The 22,522-nt window shown below is 38.7% G+C and overlaps 1 protein-coding gene across 3 annotated transcripts in view; it reads right to left on the minus strand.

The window, feature by feature from the left end:
• LOC106870405 (cadherin EGF LAG seven-pass G-type receptor 1) overlaps positions 1–22,522 on the minus strand; it is a 538,322-nt gene that overhangs the window by 99,955 nt on the left and 415,845 nt on the right. For all 3 annotated transcript variants that reach the window (XM_052966877.2, XM_052966875.2, XM_089350213.1), the window contains 5 exons: positions 21,578–21,701; positions 15,414–15,523; positions 13,237–13,336; positions 12,399–12,567; positions 4,688–4,754 (listed from right to left, as the gene is read on the minus strand). In XM_052966877.2, the coding sequence (XP_052822837.1) occupies positions 4,688–4,754; positions 12,399–12,567; positions 13,237–13,336; positions 15,414–15,523; positions 21,578–21,701 (570 nt within the window). The remainder of the gene's footprint in view (positions 1–4,687; positions 4,755–12,398; positions 12,568–13,236; positions 13,337–15,413; positions 15,524–21,577; positions 21,702–22,522) is intronic.

The following is a 22,522-nucleotide window of genomic DNA, read 5'->3' on the forward strand; positions in this document are numbered from 1 at the left end:
TCCCACTCAGTACTAGAGTCACACGTCATCTGTTGTCAAGCAAATTTATCTGGCACGGTATGGCCTAGTAAATTGGGCAGTAGACCAGGACTCGTATCCCCTGCTAACAAGCCAGGATCCATCAGCATACCAAAGCACTCCTCGGAAGGTATGAACCACTACAGGCCCGTTTCAGCCACGTCAACATTGACCTTGTCGGCCCCTACCACTTTCGCAGGGTTGCTCTTACCTACTAACCTTGGTAGACAGCGACAGTCTTTGGCCTGAGGCTATCCCCCTCCGCAGTACGGCAACACAGGAAGTCAGCCACGCCTTCATCACAGACTGGTCATCTCCTTTCGCTGTCCCAGACAGCAACTGATCCGATCGTGGCCGACAATTCACATCGAAGCTGTGAAATGATATGTGTGACCTTTTTCGAATCACAATGAAGCACACAACTGCCTACCATCCCCAGGTCAACGGGTTAGTGGAGAGATTTCAACGCCGCCTGAAGGAATCTCTTACAACCAGACTTAACGGACTCAATTGGATGGATCAGTTTCCATACGTAATGCTGGGAATCTGCACCACCTCAGTTATCTGGCCAGGAATTTTCAATAGACAGATAACTGAAGAGAAGGCGGCACGGGCTTCCGCCCCGGCATCCGAAACTCAGAGTTTTATCAACGCTACCGAATAATTGTCACATATTTTTACAGATAAATTCGTCTATTTACATAATATCAAGGTCGCTTTCTTTCTTTTGTTGTCTTTTCTATCAATATATATATATATGATAGAAATTTAGATGTAATAAAATGTTTTAAAAGATATTTAGAATGCCTACGTGATAACTATAAACCCACTTTTGGGCGACCGTGTATATATATATATATATATATATATATATATATATATATATATATATATATATATATATATATATATATATATGTATATATATATATATATGTATATATATGTATACACACACACACACACATATATATATATATACATATATATAAATATATACATATATATAAATATATATATATATATATATATATATATATATATATATATATATATATATATATATATATATATATATATATATATATATGTATATATATATATTATAGAAATTTAGATGTAATAAAATGTTTTAAAAGGCATTTTAAATACCTACGTGATAACTATAAACCTACTTTTGGGCCAACGTGTGTATATATATATATATATATATATATATATATATATATATATATATATATATATATATATATATATATATATATATATATATATATATATATATATATATATATATATATGCATATATATATATGTAAATACGTAATAGTGTACTGCCGTCACCTCAGAACTAATTAGATATAAGTTGTTAGATTGTTAGAGCATCGTATATGAATTCAGAGATAATTGAAAAGAACAAATAAAAGAGACATGCCGAACAAGTAAAATGTTGAACTGATAATAAATCAAATCAAAAAAAAAGAAAAAAAGAAAAGAAATTAGGTTAATGTGGACGGAGGGAATTTAAGTATTATATAAGGACTATATAGCTGTAAATCACAAGTAATATGGCATTTTATTTGCTTTGTGGGCGGATAACATATGATAAAGTTAAAAAGAAACAATGAAAGCATTTGACAATAAGAAAAGCTATATAAACTACGAACAATAAATTTGAAAACAAACATGGAGGGGCTATAAACAAAAAGGGAGATAAATGTTTTGTGGATTTAGCTGTAAGTAGTCGATGATATAATTGTTATATTTGGGGGATAAAATGACCTCCTATGACTTGTCTCGTGATCTGGTAGTCTTGTCCATTATAAAACAACGGCTTTTCGGCACAAAGAGTGCATGCGCTTTCTGCGTGTTCATATATGTGTAATTATACACACATAAATACCCGCAATTAGATGCATGCTCAGGCATTTCCGGTGACGTAAGCATTCACACATCCCTACCGATGCACGCAATAATCCACCAAGGCTAACACTACCAATATCTCAATTGGCCAAAATCAGTATCGTTGTGATTGTCTTGCGCAGCGGTTCCCAAGCTTTTCGCAATGTTCCCAACAATGGTTCCCAAACATTTTCTTTAAATGAGTTTTTCCACGGACCCCTTCTGATATGCTTATCTTTATGTATGTATGTATGTATGTATGTATGTATGTATGTATGTATATATATATATATATATATATATATATATATATATATATATATATATATATATATATATATATATATATATATATATGTACATATATACATACATACATATATATATATATATATATATATATATATATATATATATATATATATATATATATATATATATATATATGTACATCTCCTACTTCTCTTCCTACTTCTCTTCATTCCTACTTCTCTCCACTCCTACTTCTCTTCACTCCCACTTCTCTTCACCCCTACTCTTTCTCTCCTCTCTCTTATTCTCTCCTCTCTCTTACTCTCTCTCACTCTCTTCTCTCGTACTCCTCCCCTCTCTCACTCTTACTCTCTACACTCTTACTCTCTTACTCTCTCACCTTTACTCTCTCACTCTCTTCTCTCTTTCCCTCTCTCTCACTCTTACTCTCTACATTCTTACTCTCTTACTCTCTCACCCTTACTCTCTCACCCTTACTCTCTCACCCTTACTCTTTCACTCTCTTTCCCTCTCGCTCACTCTCTTTCGCTTTCTCTCTTTCTCTCCCCCATACCCCTCTTCCCTCTCTCCCACTCTCTTCTCTCTCACTCTCTTTCTCCCCCCATACCCATCTTCCCCCTCTCTCAATCCACCTTCCCCCACCTTCTTCCTCTCTCTCCCCCCATACCCACCTTCCCCCTCTCTCAATCCACCTTCCCTCTCTTGTACCCACCCTCTCTCCTCTCTTTCTCTCCCCTCCCATACCCATCTTCCCCCTCTTCCCCCCTCTTACATCCACCTTCCCCTTCCCCCTTCATCGTCAACACCCCCTCATAAGCTCATCCCACCACACCCCAACACACTCCTACTCTACCTTCCCACTCCACCCCATCCAATTCCTTACACCCACCACCCACCCCTACCCACATACCCCTACCCACATACCCCCTACCCACAGAACCCTACCTCTACCCCACCCTCAGCCTAACCCACACTCCACCCATGCCTTCCCCACCTCCCAACACCCTCACATCACACCACACCAATACCCTCGCATCACACTACAACTGACCAAGTGCTTTCTCCCTTCCCCATTTTCACACTCCCTTCCCCATTTTCACACTACATACGTCAAGATCACCAGCATTCTATCTCCCACACACAGCCCCTCGTTCTTCGATCACCGTTTGTTATCTCCCCCTTTCTTAGCTCTCCTGAAAAAAGAATTTCTAACTTCCGGTCAGGCATTGTTATGATCAGCCATTATTATGATTGACCGTTGACTGGACACTATTCAATTTCATTTCTCCGTGTTTTTCTCCTTGTCTCCGTATTCTTTCTGCTGAAGAGCGTAGCTCGAAACGTCAAAGACTTTCCGTATTCCCGAGCGTCATACTAATACATCCTTTTGTTATTTACACCACCTGTCCTCGTCTGTTGTTTTTTCGTATATTCTCCCATATATATATATATATATATATATATATATATATATATATATATATATATATATATATATATATATATAGATAGATAGATATAACTCGATTTAGTCATAATATTGCAGCCATGCTGGAGCAGCGCCTTGAAGAATTCTTTGTTGAAATGAATGAAACCCAGTTTTTATTATTTATTTAGCAGTCTGGTACTTATTCTACCCGTCACTTTTGCCGAACCGCTAAAGTACGAGGAGGTAAACACACCAACACCGGATGTCAAAGATACACAATCACACACACACATACGACGAGAAATGTTTAGTCTCCGTCTGTCAAATCCACTCACAAGGTTTTAGTCGACCCGTGGCTATAGTAGAAGAGATTTGCCCTGGGTGCCACGGAGTGGGACTGAACCGGAAACCATGTGGTTGGGAAGCAAGCTTCTTAGCACACAGACACGCGTGCGCCGATATATATGTATATATACATGTGTGTATGTGTGTGTGTGTTTGTGTGTGTGTGTGTAGAGTGAGAGAGAGAAAGAGAAAGACGGGAAGAGAGAGAGAGAGACAGACAGACTGAGATAGAGAGAAAAGAGAGAAAGCGTTCATAAATTGTATACATACAGGTAATTTTAATAATGTTTTTTTTTTATTCAATAAATGAAACTTAGAGACGATAGGCGTTTATAGCGTTATTTTTTGCATATTTAGACATATGTGAGAAAATACAGAATAATAAAAAATTTCAGAGTTATTCAGCTTTTGTATGAATATATTTATATTATTAGAATGGAATTTAAAGGTAGCGAACTGACAGAATCGGTAGTACGCACGAGAAAATTATTTGCGAATTTCGTCTTTACATTCTGAGTTCAAATTCCACCGAGGTTGGCTTTACCTATCATCCATTTCTGGATTAACTAAATATAATACCAGTTAAGCATTGTTGTTGACCTAATCAAATGTCGCTTTTTCCCAAAAAACTTTTCTCAGCACAAAATAGCGTAGAGTTATGCACGATTTGTGAATCTCAGTCCTAAAGCATAAAAACACAAGAAACGAAGTAATACTCACATATCGGGAGCGTAATACGTTTCCCCGTGGGATCCAACGAATGCACCAACTAAAACAGCAGGGAAAACTGGAAAGCAGCAGAGAATTAATGGTCAGCAATATTATAGACATTGTATGGTGTTATATGTTTCATTCATTACACTGCGGCCACACTGGGGCACCGCCTTCAGGAATTTTTGTCGAACGAATCGATCCCTGTAATTATTGTATCAGTCGCATTGGCCGAGCCGTTAAACTACGGGACGTAAATACACAATACACACACACACACACACCCACCCTAACAAATATATATATATATATATATATAAGATTGACCAGTGACCGGTCTGTCAATATGCTAGAAGAAGCTCACTTAAAAAATTCTCAAATACGGATTCAGCGGAGCAAAAACAGGCGGGCTAGACCAGTGAAAATTGTACATACCTCGATTATCTGCAGACTATAGTTTCAAAATCAATACTTGCTAAATAAAAGTATCTATTTATCATCAGTACAGATTGCCGATATAATCGAACAGAATCTCGTGCTAGTTGTCTTCAACCAGTGAAAACGTGCACGTGATTCTATCCATTATAAAGATTAAAATTCAAAAGTCTTAGTTTTGGCGCGCTGAATCCGGAAAATATCTCTGCAGAAAATAATTTCTGCTTTGAATTTACCAACTTTGAGAAATGTGATTATGGTTAATTAACATAATATGGTAAAAATTCGATATTAATTAATATCAATTTAATACCAGGAAACTAGCACATTAAAAGAATCAGAAGGTTCATGAAAAATTTTTTTTCCTAAGAATCTTTTGATTCTTCTAATGTGCTAGTTTCCTGGTATTAAATTGATATTAATTAATATCGAATGTCTACCATATTATGTTAATTAACCATAATCACATTTCTCAAAGTTGGTAAATTCAAAGCAAAAATTATTTTCTGCAGAGATATTTTCCGGATTCAGCGCGCCAAAACTAAGACTTTTGAATTTTAATCTTTATAATGGATAGAATCACGTGCACGTTTTCACTGGTTGAAGACAACTAGCACGAGATTCTGTTCGATTATATCGGCAATCTGTACTGATGATAAATAGATACTTTTATTTAGGAAGTATTGATTTTGAAACTATAGTCTACAGATAATCGAGGTATGTACAATTTTCACTGGTCTAGCCCGCCTGTTTTTGCTCCGCTGAATCCGTATTTGAGAATTTTTTAAGTGAGCTTTTTCTAGCATATTGACAGACCGGTCACTGGTCAATCTTATACACACCAGTACTATAATCGTTTTAGGATCTCCCAAAAATTTTTTTCATGAACCTTCTGATTCTTTTAATGTGCTAGTTTCCTGGTATTAAACTGATATTAATTAATATCGAATTTTTACCATATTATGTTAATTATATATATATATATATATATATATATATAAGCAATGTTAATTCTCTAAATGAAGTATTAACAGTAACTGCACGATAAAGTGTAGTATATTGCCACTTAAGTGTGGCTGACCCCTAGGGGTGGATGTTACTGTTGCTTTTAGCCCCAGGAGGACATCTCCTCCAGCTGGCTTATCGACACACGACTGTGTCCTGTTTGCCAAGGGAAGTTATCCCTCTCACCTCGATCAGCAGCACGAACGTATCCGGATTTCAGGGTTATTTCCCTTCGTCGGCGTTCGACAGCTGATGACCTTGGTGAGAGAGACAAAAACCTGGCAAACCTTATATCTTCTTTTCCAGTGAAATTCTTCACTGATATTGAAATCCGGATACGTTCGTGCTGCTGATCGAGGTGAGAGGGATAACTTCCCTTGGCAAACAGGACACAGTCGTGTGTCGATAAGCCAGCTGGAGGAGATGTCCTCCTGGGGCTAAAAGCAACAGTAACATCCACCCCTAGGGGTCAGCCACACTTAAGTGGCAATATACTACACTTTATCGTGCAGTTACTGTTAATACTTCATTTAGAGAATTAACATTGCTTGTTTTCACCTTTTCAATATCAGTGAAGAATTTCACTGGAAAAGAAGATATAAGGTTTGCCAGGTTTTTGTCTCTCTCACCAAGGTCATCAGCTGTCGAACGCCGACGAAGGGAAATAACCCTGAAATCCGGATACGTTCGTGCTGCTGATCGAGGTGAGAGGGATAACTTCCCTTGGCAAACAGGACACAGTCGTGTGTCGATAAGCCAGCTGGAGGAGATGTCCTCCTGGGGCTAAAAGCAACAGTAACATCCACCCCTAGGGGTCAGCCACACTTAAGTGGCAATATACTACACTTTATATATATATATATATATATATATATATATATATATATATATATATATACATACATAGCTTCGGGCTGACCAAAGTGTTGTGAGTGGATTTGGTAGACAGGAACTGAAAGAGACCAGTCGTATACGAGTGTGTGTGCGTGTGTGTGTGCGTGTGTGTGTGTGTGTGTGTGTGTGTGTACACGTGGAGGCGCAATGGCCCAGTGGTTAAGGCAGCGGACTTGCGGTCATAGGATCGCGGTTTCGATTCCCAGACTGGGCTTTGTGAGTGTTTATTGACCGAAAACACCTTAAGCTCTACGAGGCTCCGGAAGGGGGTGGTGGCGAACATATATATATATATATGTGTGTTTGTATGTATTTGTGTTTGTCACCCCACCATCGCTTGACAGCAGATGTTGGTATGTTTACGTCCCCATAACATAGCGGTTCGGCAAAAGAAACCGTGAGAATAAGTATTAGGCTTGCAAAGAATAAATCTTGGGGTCGATTTCTTCGACTAAAGGTTGTGCTCCAGCATGGCTCGTTGAAATGACTGAAACAAGTAAAAGAATAAGAGAATATACAAACACACACACACACACGTGTGTGTGTGTGTTTATCGTTAAAGGTGCGAAATTGCGTTTGATCTACCAAGTAGTGAATGATAAAGGAGTTGGTGACCTTCTGCGTCTGTTTTTCGTTTGGTTGTGCATTTATTTCATGTGTTTAATACTTTATTAATTAATGCCTTTGACTTTATATATAATTATATATATATATATATGTATGTATTTATTTATGTGTGTGCGTGTGCGTGTGCGTGTGCGCGTGTGTGAGTGTGTGTGTTTCTCTCCTTCTATCAGACATATTACAATAATGAGTAGAGAGAGATGGTGAGAAAGGTAGGGAGAAATAGAGACAGTGAGAGCTGGGGATAGAGAGAGAGAGAGAGAGAGAGAGAGAGAGAGAGAGAGAGAGAGAGAGAGAGAGAGAGAAGAAGGAGACAGAAAGACAAGCGCACAGTCAACAGTCAGACAAATTGACGGACGGACAGACAGATAGACAGAGAAAAAGAGAGAGTTTATATTTGTGGAAAATCTGCATACTAGTCTGTTTGTTAACTCACTCTTCTACAATCAATTATTGCTAGAAATAAGTCACTCTTTCATCCCTTTCAGATCGATAAATTAAACGCTAATCAATATATTTGGTTAGGAAAGGGTATCACTACCTATATATATTAAAATGAGGAAATATAAACAAATAATTCCTCTGAGAAATGGCAATAGAATTAGAGCAGACGATAAATAGATTGACTGCCAAGTTTAGTCTGCCTACGAACATTAACATAGATGCAGACATACGTACGTATGTGTATAGTGAGAATTTACATAAAAAAAATAAAAGAAAATAAGGATGATGACGGGTGTGTAAACAACACACTGATGTATTAGTTTAACGCTCGGGAAGTGAGAAGTGTTTAACGTTTCGAGCCTAAGTTCTTCGACAGAAAGGAACACAGAAATAAACAGGGAGAGAAAATAGAACAAAGTATAGTGGCTAGCGATCTATTATGGCGAATGCCGGACAGAGGGGTCACACAGGAGAGCGAGGAAGAAGGGGAGATAATAAGGTAGTGGTGATCCCAAAACGAAGGTGCGCGTGCGTATGTTTTTGAGAGCGTATATGTGCGTGTGCGTGCGTGTAAAACGGGGCTGGTGACATTGACGTGTGTGTGTACATGTGTAGGTGTATCCATACGTACATGTGTGTATATGTACGTATTTATATATGTATAAATGTGCGTATGTATGTATATATGTCATTTTTCAGTTTTATTTCAAGATTTCTTGCCAAGAGAGAAAGAGCCAGTTTCTAACCTAGATTCAAGGCTCCTTCATTGGAATTTCAATATCAACAACAGGGTATGTATGTATGTATGTATGTATGTATGTATGTATGTATGTATGTATGTCAGGTAACTTATGAGGCTCATATAAGTGCCATAGGTAACATGGAATCTAGTTCAACCTATTGCATAGTCGGGTTGTCGGTGATTAAACTGGCACCCCCACCAGGCTACCCTGGTGAGGAGGGTTGCTAGAAACCCAGCAGGATTAAAAACAAGACCTGTTGAAATCTCGGATGGACCTAGTGCAGGCTCAACGGCTATCTAGCAATATCATGGGTACGCAGAAATTCCGGGATGGTGTCCGGCGTGCTGAACGACCACTGGGTGTGAGGCACCTCTCAGCTTTTGTTGAAACATGTCTCTAGGAGAAAGTTACTCTGATATAAAACCAGATATGCAGGGAATAGCATTGGACATTTTAGGGTTCTTTGGTTTGTGCTAGAGATCACGGCGCTCCCACATCCCTGAGCCTGCGACTCATATTGGCACCAGACATCTTGCTCCGGCTTGTCCCTGGATAATATTAATAAAGTGGTGAGGGTCTATGAGGTGTCGTGCAAGCCGCATTGGACCTAAAACTCTTCACAGGCATTGCTGACCTCTGCTCGATATGTGCTACTCCTCCCCTCTATATATTTATTTTACTTTACAGTATATATGTATCTTTATTTTTAGTATATATTTATATATTTATTTTTAGTATATTTTTATTTTATTTTTATTCGGAAGACCTGCGGCGATGGGAAGGTGGTGAAGCATGCATACCTGACGGGTTGGAGGCATGTAGTCAGTGACCTGCACGCAGGCGGCCCAAGAAAGCGGTAAGATTTGGTAGCTGCATGGGTGTCTGAGGAGCTCCATTTGGGGAGGGCACTGCTCACTCGGAGGCCGGGGAGGTTTTAGAAAAGATGAACCAAAAATTGCCTGTCTTTCTATATCTGGTCAGTTTAGTGCAACTGACGGATGTCCACCCACCCTGCTCTCGAAAAACATTTCATGTTGGAATGTGCGCACTCTGTTGGATAACAAGAGTGATTGCAGGCCTGAAAGACGCACTGCACTTGTTGCTCGCGAGTTGAACCGCTATAACATTGATATAGCTGCACTTTCAGAGACTCGTGTAGAAGGTGATGGTCATCTTAAGGAAGTAGGAGGTGGATACACCTTGTTTTGGAAGGGGAGGCAGAAGGAGAAGCGCAGAGAGGCTGGTGTTGGTTTTGCCGTCCGATCTGATATCCTTAGGTAGTTGAAAGAGCTTCCTGTTCCTATGAATGAACATATAATGACTCTACGGTTGCACTTGAAAGATGGGTGGTTTGCCACTCTAATAAGTGCCTATGCACCTACTTTGATTAGTTGTGATGAAGAAGAAACTGTTTTTTTATATCCAGCTGAGAGTCATACTTAAGAAAATCCCCAATTCTGATAAAGTCATGCTACTGTTGTGTTTCAATGCCAGGGTTGGAACACACTGGCAAACATGGAACTCTGTAGGACGTTTTGGTGTAGGGTAAATGAATAGCAATGGTTTCATGCTGCTGGAGCTTTAGGCTGAATATCGACTTTTAAATCGCAAAAGCACTAATTTTATGCACAAAGGTGTTCACACAACAATGTGGATGCATCCAAGGTGTAAAGTTTGGCACTTGCTGGATTATGTCATCATCCGCAAGCGCGACATCTATGATGTTTGTAACGTTAAGTTCTTTCATGGATCGGAACACTGGATAGACCACAATCTGGTGCGAGCAAATTCCAGAATATAATTAAAGTGAAAGAGAGAGAAGAGGGCCAATTGGCATTCCTCGGCGTCTGAATGTCCACAAGATATGAAATGCTGTGTTGAAGAAAGAGCTTCAGACACGCTTGTCCACCATTGAAAATACTGCAGCATAGGACGATTTTCGAGACCAGGTTCTTCAATGTGCAGCTGAAACACTGGGATATGTTACTGCCAGACACAGAGACTGGTTTGATGAAAATGATGCTGATGTTCAGTGACTATTGGCTGTAAAGCGCCATGCCCACAATGTATTGCTGCACAGAAGACTTTCAGTTGTGCAGCGAAATCTAGCACTTGCCCACTATGGCAGTTTAAAATCACTACTGCACGAAGATGCAGAACACTTGGTGGGAGGATCTTGCTCGTGGTGTTCAGGCTGCTGCTGATGCAAATGACAGCAAGAAGCTTTACCATCTTATGAGGCAAGTTTATGGGACTAAGAGCTCCACATCAGCTCCTTTGCTTTCCGAGGAGTTTCTACTTTAATTACTAAATCAACAGAAATCATAGGTTGCTGAACTGAACACTTCTCTGAGCTACTAAACCATGAGTCTACCATGAGTCTACTAAACCATGAGTCTACTAAACCATGAGTCAGATGTGGATGAAACAACGATTGATGCAATGCAGCAAAGACCTATCATTGGCTTCTTAAATTCCACGGCCTAACGTTGACACCAACTCGGGAGCACACTATGTGTTTCATTTAGGTTTTCATGAATATGGTTGTGGACCAACTGCATGGTTTGCCAACCAACGAGGGCGATGAATTTTGCTTTATGAGAAACCAGTCATATGGATGACCGTTGGTTCACGATAGATTTATCCGTCCCTTGACAGGTCTTGTGTTGAGCCCTGCAGAGTGTCCACCGCACCCTCCACACCTAGTAAACCTGATGAAGCGGCGGGGCCGGTTTAGTCACTACCAACCGACCATGAAACGGGTAATACTGGATTACATGGTGCCAGCATGGTATAATGCAAAGATTGCTTGATAGTGGGTTCGACTGCCAAACAGGCTGAACGTTGTGTTTTTGAGCAAGACACTTCATTTCACGTAACTCCAGACCACTCGGCTGTAAATGGATAATCCTGCAGCCGACTAGCCTTCCGATCAAGGGGTGAATGTTGGGCTACACGCTTAACCGGCGAGGTGGCATCAGTAAGAAAGCTAAAGCAATGCGAAGTGCATTGTGTCCAGCGATGTATAACAACAACCGATACTGATAGTCAGGTCCGTCACGTGATATACATGTATGTATGTATGTATGTATGTACGTACGTACGTACGTATGTACGTATGTATGTATGTATGTATGTATGTATGTATGTATGTATGTATGTATGTATGTATGAATTTTTGCGGGTGACAAATTGAAAAGGTATTTAAAAAAGAGAAAGTTGCTCTGGTTGCTGACAGAAGCAAATGTTATAGTTAAAAATAACGATGCCTTCAAAGTCAGTCGTCGCACACTGTTCAGTAGAAGTGCAATGAAATGCAGAAAGAGGAAGAGATCGGTAAATGGAAAAAAAAAAAAAGAAACGTCAAATAAATTGCATAGAAGGAATTGAAATATATGGGAGATAACTCATACATAATTATCTCCCCTGACTATTGACTATCTATTGTTTTCGGTAAAAAGTATTTTGTTTGACCGGTGTGTATTTGTTTATGCTCTATGATATTCACTAACATATAATTTACTTCAAACACAGGAAGCCAAGGAGCCGTTATAATGATATTCTGAGGTACTTACTCCATCCAATGATATAATATCGCATCAATGAACCTGACTCATTTGAATCTCGATGCGAATGTGCAGAATATGTTATAACTATGTAGAGGTTAAATGCTTCGTTCATGATCCAAGAGTATGTTGCCAAGAAAAAATAATGAAGAAGGATGGCGAATACTTGACACACAATCTGAAATATAACAATAGCAAAATTATTATTAAGATTCATTATATAAAAGCGAAGAGATATTAAATTAAAATAGTAATTTGTGTATCACACTTAATGCAGATAAATCGTAAAAAAGTAAATTTAAAGTGTTTTTTTTATTTCTTTATTGCCCACAAGGGGCTACACACAGAGGGGACAAACAAGGACAGCCAAATATATTAAGTCGATTATATCGACCCCAGTGCGTAACTGGTACTTATTTAATCGACCCCGAAAGAATGAAACGCAAAATCGACCGCGGCGGAATTTGAACTCAAAACGTAGCGGCGGACGAATTACCGCTAAGCATTTCGCCCGGCGTTTTCCCCAAGCTGCCTTTGTGGCAAACGTTTGATTAGTTAATCGGTTAACCGGTTAATAACTTTACAAATAGACAATAAAGACGTGATATAGTGACAGTGCGTGTGTTTAGTATGGGCATAATGACCCCCCCACCCCGCCGAGATACAAAAAATTCTGTTTCAACACACAAATTCTCATCAAGAATCTTGTAAACCAAATACAATATCGTAGGAGGCCATAGTGTTTAAGAGATAACATGTAACCAACCGGCTAATTTTAAAGTTCGACAATATAGTATTCTGGAATGAGAGTCAATAATGTTTAAATGGAATAAATCATTGAACTTACCTTGTAGTCATATTTATCGATTCCTACCATGAAGACAACTTGACTAAAAACAATACATAAAGAGAGATTTTTGTGAAGTGCGGCAGTGCTGGACGATGTCCTGTTGGAAAGACAAATGAAAAAGTCTCCCGTGTAAATTCATATGAATATATTTTCACCTGTTATTAAATATGTTTAAACAGAGATGAAAATTAAAATCGAAAGTAAAGTTTCGAAAGGGGATTTCACAGCGCAGGTAAATTGACGGTAATTATAGAAACTGTTGAATGGATTTGGTATATCGAGAGATTGTTTCTGATTAATTCTAATAAGAATAATTAATGCAGAAGATATGTGTTTACCGATTCAAAGAATATGAAAGGAAAAGAAAATCGGATAAAAATGGTAATTTCAATAAAATATTTATTATTTGATAACAGAAACGGGGATCTAACAGGTACCTGGGTGATTCGCACGATTACGGGTTACCATTGGTCGGATTTTGTATCCAACCAACAATTCTACTCAGAAATTGGGAATGCATTCTGCTATGAATCAGGAGCGCCACCTCAGACTGTTTGGTAATGTTGCTCGATTTTCAGTGTCATACACTGGTCACCGTCTTGTCTTCACTGACGACAAGCCTGGGTTGACAATTTGTGTTAGTTGACCACATGGCACAATGCCAGGGCAGATGAGGAGGTGGAGATGGAGACCAATAGGAATTTTGCTTGATAGCTCGCCCGGGGGGGGGGGGGGGCTGGAAGTATAGCAACAAACAGTGTCTGCAGCAACGCGCTGCAACGGCGCTAACCTGATTTGTCAAAACTTTCATTGCACCAATTGCGGGTCGTAATTGAATATTGACGTTTAAATCTTTTCAAAAGTCTTTCAAAAAGATGCAGTTACAGATGTGCAGATGTGGAAATACGGGAATGTTGAAATGCGTGTTTGTGAAAATGAAAACTTAAATTAATCGTAGAATGCCATCTGTCTTGCACACATAGTTGCTCGGGAGATGATTTCATAATAGCCATGTGAAGGGGATATGACAGTTAAACACACCGGTTTATATGTTATTCTCTCTCTAGCTCGCGCGCGCACACACGCACACACACTCGCGCGCGCGCACACGCACACACTCTCTCTCTCTCTCTCTCTCTCACACACGCACGCACACAGACACACACACACACACACACACACACACACACACACTCACATGCATAATGAAACTTCTACGTCACCGCCAACATTTTCCGTTTCAAAATTAATTAACTTATTCTCCATTAACCAATATCGAGTAATCCTTCAGATTAATGTTAAATCGTTATTGTTTACAACGTTATAATTTCTCAAACGAACAACAATATATACATACATACATACATACATACATACATACATACATACATACATGTCTGTATGTATGTATGAATGTATGTATGTATGCATACATACATGTCTGTATGCATGAATGTATGTATGTATGTATGTATGTATGTATGTACACACGCATACATACGTATACATGAGTGAGAATTGGCAAAAAAAAAACATAAAGAAACAGATAGAATGAAGAAAAGAACCAAAGTGAGAGAGAAGTGAGAGAGTGGGGAGGGAGTTTAAAAGATTTGGAAACTAACCCGTTTATGATTTATATCTTCTAAACATCTCAAATTCAACTTTTTTTCTCGTATGTGCAAGGAATAGGAAAATGTGAAAGGGAGGGAACTCTGTAATTTCTCTTCATCTAAGAAAGATAACTCCATAATTTGCCATCCAATTTAATTTCTTTATTGTCCACATGAAGCTAAACATAGAAGGTACGACTCCAGTGCGTAGCTGGTACTTGTTTAATCGACCCCGGCAAAGTCGACCCCGGCAAAGTCGACCCCGGCAAAGTCGACCCCGGCAAAGTCGACCTCGACTTAATCCCTTCGTCTGTTCTTGTTTGTCCCCTCTATGTTTGGCCCCTTGTGAGCAATAAAGAAATAAGACGGGAAGGTTCCGTCATCATTCAATGACTGATTGCGCTATTCTACATTTGTATCTTTTTGAAACTTTTATGTTTCTGCTTAGCCTCCTGGGGGTACTAAATGTAGCGTAGGTAAAAAACAAAAAATAAACCATTACATTTCAAAAGATCAGTTAAAATTTAGAAATTTTATTATGCTGGAATAAATGGTCAAATTTACCTGAGATAGGTAAGCATTCCAAATGAGATAAGGCAAAGTGCAGCTGATACAGAACAACCTATGTAAGATGCAACGTTCATCAAGTTAGGCCGTTTTTCTCCTTTGTCCCACTGCAAAAAACAAACAAACAAAATTCAGTCAGGTGAAGTCTGACAATGATTTGTCGATTACTAATGAGTTTTATTCTTATATTATCATATAAGAACAACACTCATTAGTGATCGACAAATCATTAAAAGTGCAATTAACGACTTCAAACAAACCGGTAGCCAGTATTAGGCAGCTGAAGGAACTGCCTTAAAAAAAAAAAGAACTGCGAGAATAAAGTCAACATCATCATCATCATCATCATCATCATCATCATTATCATCATCATCATCATCATCATCATCATCATCATTATCATCATCATCATCATCATCATCATCATCATTATCATCATCAGCATCATCATCATTAATCACTGAACATTGATGCCTTGAGTCATAGGACTCGTAGGGTTGGTCACTCATTTTCGGTTTATGGGGAGTTTGGTTGCAAAACAGAACCATTGAAAATTCAAAATTTATCATCTTTCGTAAATTAAAAACATCTTTAAGGTTTCAAGTTGATGACTACATTTCCCCTTACAGCCTGACGCTAGTTTCCAATTTGTAAAAACTGGAATGACCCCTCAAAAAAAAAAAAAATAGTCTTTAAAATATTACAACACAACTGGATATTGCATGTAGACAACGTGTTCCATAAAAAAAAAAAACTTCAATCATTCAAATATTCTTTCTATTCGAATTAATGTGGCGGTTAAAATAGAAAAAAAAAAAAAGCAAGAGAAAGGCCAGGATTTGATCTCAGTACTCGGTGATGTAAAAATAAACTACTTTACATTGATTTCATGTTTTTATAGGTTAAATATGAAGAGAATTCAAGATGACAAAACTGGGTTCTTATTGTGCAAAATGGAGTTAATATTTACAGACAAAGCAGCGCCGTTGATCACATCTGATCTACTGACTGTTAGGGAGGTTTATGGAGCGGTCACGTGTCAAGCTGGTTCCCTACAACATAAGCGCAGGTATGGCTTCGCAACCACATGGTTCCAGGTTCAGTCCCACCGTGTAGCACTATGGGTGATTTCTACTATAGCCGAGGGCCAACCAAAGCCTTGCGAGTGGATTTGGTAGAAGGAAACTGAACAAAGCCTGTCATATGTATTAACGTGTGTGTGTGTGTGTGTGTGTGTGTGTGTGTCTGTGTAGTTATCCCTAACTACCGACTGACAACTAGTGACGGTGTGTTTATGTTCCTATAACTTAGCGATTCGGCAAAAGAGACGATAGAATAAGTACCATGCTTGAAAATAAATCCTGGGGTCAATTTCTTCGACTTAAAACCCCTTAAGGCGGTGCCCCAGCATGGCCGCAGTCTAATAACTGAAAGAAAAGACTAGAATGAAATTCATTAAGTACATAATGGTTATACCAATGGGTGTAAGGGAGACAACTCGGGCTAACTGATGAAACTAACGCAGGTTTCAAAGGCGGCGAGCTGGCAGAGTCGTTAGCACGCCTGTTGAAATGCTTAGCGGTATTTCGTCTGTCTTTACGTTCTGAGTTCAAATTCCACCGAGGTCGACTTTGCCTTTCATCCTTTCGGAATCGATAAATTAAGTAGTCGGTTTCCTTGTTTGTCCCCTCTATATTTAGCCCCATGTGGGCAATAAAGAAATTTTTAAAAATCAGTTTTTTTGCGGAGAGAGAGAGAGAGAGAGAGAGAGAGAGAGAGAGAGAGAGAGAGAGAGAGAGAGAGAGAGAGAGAGAGCGAACTTGGAAATTATTATCTTCAACTCTGCTAGTTGAAAATCACAGGACAATTAAAGTAGAAAGCAGCAAACCTCCAGATTCCTATTCTTGGTTGATTTCGTTCAACGTGGGGCTCGAGGACAACGCTAGTTACCCAACAATGTTTCCTGCTAACAAATATTTAGCTTTTACTTTCAAAACACTGCCCGATCGTGATTTTCCATTCTTTCTGGCTATTTTATTTTTTTTTTCTTTTCTAAGAATTACATTTCCAAAACCAGGGCGCGACTTCCACGATGCAGCGACAACTAGCAAATCACAAAATAATACGGAATAAAAATTGCGGCCGCACCTTTTTTTTTTCTTCTTCGTTTATATATATATATATATATATATATATATATATATATATATATATATCGTTTTTTAAATAATTTGACCACAGAAGTGATGCGGTGCTCTATGTGGAAGAGCGAATCAAAAGTGTTGAGTTAAAATTAATATAATGACTGATCGTGAAAGGTATACACTAACACAATTAATGCAATTAGTGTAGAGAACACTAACATTTTAATTGAGGATGAATTCATATTTTTATAGATGAAGGAAGCAAACATAGTTTAAATGACAGAGATAAACATTGGAGAATAAAAGCTCTGGATAGCAAGGGAAACAATTCAGAATAGGAACAAAAGGAAATGCTTGATTCTAAGATCAACGGTAAATAAATTTGATAAGGGCTAATTATGTAGAGAGAGGATACCAAGGACCACTTTTTATTTCAGTGAGTTTCCACTCGACCCCATTTTATTATGGCTACTTATATATATATATATATATATATATATATATATATATATATATATATATATATATATATATATATATTACAAATAAAAGAGTAAAGGATTATCAATTTATTAATTCCTTAATAAATTAATAATTAATAATTTTTACCAAGCCCTTCGGTATGTAAACACCATTATCGGTGAAGAACTTATTTAAATGTATAAAATGTATAAATGTATAAATATATATATATATATATATATATATATATATATATATATATATATATACCTGTAATTTTGGATTTTGTCCCTAATATTATATATATATATATATATATATATATATATGTGTGTGTGTGTGTGTTCTTTTATTCTTTTACTTGTTTCAATCGTTTGACTGCGATCATGTTGGAGCACGGCCTTTAGTCGAACAAATGGATCCCCCCGTACTTATTCTTTGTAAGTCTAGTACTTATTCTATCGGTCTCTATTGCCGAGTCGCTAAGTTAAGGGGACGTAAAAACACCAACATCGGCTTTTAAGCGATGGTGGGGGTGGGGGTGGACAGACACAGACACACAAACACACACACACACATCACGCATACATATATATACATGTATATATATATATGTACATATATATATATGTGTATATATATATATATATATATATATATATATATATATATATATACACATACACATACACACACACATACACACACACACATACACACACACACACATACACACACACGTATATGAAATTTAGAATTTCGTTCACGGACCCCCAATACTACCTTTGCTAGCCAGCAGGGGTCCGCGGCCAACAGGTTGGGAACCACTGATATAGAGCATGTTCTTTGTGACCGAATAGTTATATACTACAGATCAAGGAAATAAGGTCACCCGAAGCCCCCTATTTATATTCTCACCACTAAAGATAACATCTCGGAAAGTGTAGGAGGACACCTAGGAGACAAGATCCGGATCAGCTTGACACCTCCTGAGTGTCATGGAACCAACGGGCGGAAACGGAAACTTGCTTGACGGGAACTCTTTCTGTGGAGATTTCTCCTGTTGTCCGTTCAACTGTGGCGAGTTTCCACTTACTTGTGTTAGCGAGCGCAGACTTGTGTGTGGTAACGAAATTAACACTCCGTCGGTTACGACGACGATCAGTTGATCTGATCAATGGAACAACCTGCTCGTGAAATTAACGTGTAAGTGGTTGAGCACTCCACAAACATGCGGGAAATTCAGCGTGACACAGAATGCGAGAAAGCTGGCCCTTTGAAGTACAGGTAATAAGCATTTTTGCCAGCGGAATGTACTGGAGCAATGTGAAATTCAAGTGTCTTGTCCAAGGACAAAATGTGCTGCAGGGTATCGAACTCATGACCTAACAACATAGCCACACACCTTCGTGGTAATTGTTGTTGGCATTCCGTCAGTTACGACGATGAGTGTTCCATTTGGTCCGATCAACGGAACAGCCTGCTCGTGAAATTAACGTGCAAGTGGCTGAGCACTCCACAGACACGTGTACCCTTAACGTAGTTCTCGGGGAGATTCAGAGTGTGACAAGGCTGGCCCCCTTTGAAATACAGGTACAACAGAAACAGGAAAAGAGAGTGAGCGAAAGTTTTGGTGAAATAGTACAACAAAGTTCGCCACTATCCCCTACCGCAGCCTCGTGGAACTTTATGTGTTTTTGCTCAATAAACACTCACAACGACCGGTTTGGGAATCGAAACCGCGATCCTACGACTGCGAGTCCGCTGCCCTAACCAATGGGCCATTGCGCCTCCACTGGTAACTGTAGTTAATATAGACATACAGCAATGTACCGAGGAGCGATTGGTCCTTTTTACTGTATCGACCATAAACTTATAGTAACGTTATGAGAACAGCTTATTTAGCTCATTTAACTGAAATTACCATTTGAAATATTTAGGGGCCCAAATTTACGAATGCATTTTGCTGTTGTGACATTTTCCCCTGCTGCCGATGTTGATGTCGGTTCCGGGCCTGTTAAAAGCTGCGCTGTCCCTTCACCAAGATACTTTTAATATATTACTCAAAGACTGCTTATTGAATATCCCACTCCACCAAAGATCTTTCAGAGAAATAGATAATGTTGTACAACCTGATGGGTTTAGTTCATTACAATGTAATTCCACCCCCACCGCGCCCCAAGATTTTAAAAGCAAATTTATTTATTTATTTATTCTTTTATTCTTTAAACCGTTTTTGTAAAACTGACAAATTTTCTATTAAGTTGTAGTCGTGAGTGCCAACACAGGATCCAGTCCTTGGTGCGATGTAGGGGGCGTGTATGCCTCAATGGTTCTGAGAGCTGTGCCATCGAAGTGCAAGCACCTGGTAGAATCTTCCATGCTGCAAAGGTCAAAGGATATAGGCTAAAGGTCAAAGTATAAAGGGCAAAGTAACATGGACCACCTCCTCCTAGAGATAAAAATGTGTGTACGTGGGGGCCAAGACTCCTACCTAGAACAAAAGAAGCAAAGTTACAGAAGAATCGATGACAATTCAAAGCGAATGAGAGCCGGGAGAGGAAGTAGTTACTTTAGGGAAACATGGTGCCAGGTGGGAAAATCAGAAAGGAAGCCAACAGCCTACCAATACACGTCAGGCTCTGATCTGGAACCAACAAGGGAGGTGGAAAAGAGGATGCTCTAAATGGATGCTGATGGCGGGATTATGTGACAGAGCTGAGACAGAGCTGAACAGCGGGTATCTAAGGGCAAAGAAGTAGAAAGCTGTCTCAGAGTCGAGAAGAGTGGAGAAAAGCCGTGAAGGGTCTATGTTCCATAAGAAGCGAAGGGTTTAAATAGGAATTGGTAGGAAGTGAGTTAGACAACTGGAGACGACATAGATTCCAACTGTAGCGTTGTTTTACAAGAAAAACCAAAAGCAACGTCCAGACACCATTCTCTGGGGACGACAGAATTTACTATTCATCACAATCTTTACCAATTATGATTATAATAATTGTAATTAGACAATGAGAATGTGTGTGCATGTGTGTGTATGTCGTGCGCATGTGTGTGTATGTTGTGTGTGTATGTTGTGTGTGTGTATTCTCTAATATACATTATTCCATCTCGGTTCGTTTCCTGCTTATACTTGCCAATATATGGTAGTGGTGGTTTTGGCGGCGGTGGTGGTGGTGGTGGTGGTAGTAATGAGGATGATGATGATGCTGGTGGTGGTGGTGGTGGTGGTGGTGGTGGTGGTGATAATCACGATGATGACAATAATAATGATGACGATGATACTGCTGGTGTTGTTGTTACTCCTAATATGCATTAAGCATGCAGATCTATAGATGACAACAACAACAACAATAACAACATCAACAACAACAACAACAACAACGACGAAAAAGTCACGGACATCAATGAGATGCAGCAAGTTACTCAACCATTCTCTCTCTCAGATATTACGGTTTTAGCAATTTCTTAATTAAACAGGACATTAATCAAATCGCTTGTCAGAGGAATCTTCTTGGAAGAATTTGAAACGAAATTTGGTCGAGGAATACTTACATTGTCGTTGTACATGTCTGTTGTAATTGCATAAACTCCTTGCATATGGCAGGCACAGACCCCAGAACGAAAATGATCACGGATGATGTAGCAGTTATCCCTTAACCAGCGGTTTTTTTCACCCCTGAAATAGCAGATGTCATTATTTAGAAACATATATATATATATATGCGATAGCTAGAAGCGGAAGGATAAATGTTATTAACATTAGAATATAGAAAACGAAATAACATTTATTATATAGAAAAAATTTTAAAGTATAAATCTGAAATAAATTGCGAAATAAAATTATAGCTGTAATTCTTCTTTATTATTGTGGTAATTCCTGCTGTTTTTTAAGTCTTTTTTTTCTTATTTGGTTTTGAAAATATCTGAATTGAAAAGTTAATAGTCAAGGTTTTGCGAAATGAAATATGTTACAGGGTGTGCCAAGAAAAAACTCCCACTCTTTCACTTTCACTGTAATACTAACGAGCGGAGTTAAGTAGATGAAAATGGTGTCTTCATGTTACGTTTTATCATTTGTGTTTGGCTCTCGGAACTGGTGCAGACGAAACGACTATTGCTGAAATATTTTGTCAACCTGTATACGGCGTCGAGCTGATAGAATTGTTAGCACGCCTGCCGAAATGCTTAGTGATATCTCTTCGATCTTTGCGTTCTGAGTTTAAATTCCGTCGAGGACGACTTAGCCGTTCGTCAATTTTGGGTCGATAAACTAAGTACCTGTTTAACATTGGAATCGATGTAATCGATTAATTCGGCTCTCTCGAAATGTGCCGACATTTGAAATCAATATTGTTTATTAAAATGGCGGTGAGCGGGCAGAATCGTTAGCGTAACGGACAAAATGTTTAGCGGCATTTCGTCCGTTTTTGTGTTCTGATTTCAAATTCCGTCGAGATCATCTTTATCTTTCATCTTTTGGGGTTGATAAAATAAGTA

This window comes from Octopus bimaculoides, chromosome 4, assembly GCF_046866305.1.
Source record: "Octopus bimaculoides isolate indiv1 chromosome 4, ASM4686630v1, whole genome shotgun sequence".
NCBI classification, from domain to species: Eukaryota; Metazoa; Mollusca; class Cephalopoda; order Octopoda; family Octopodidae; genus Octopus; species Octopus bimaculoides.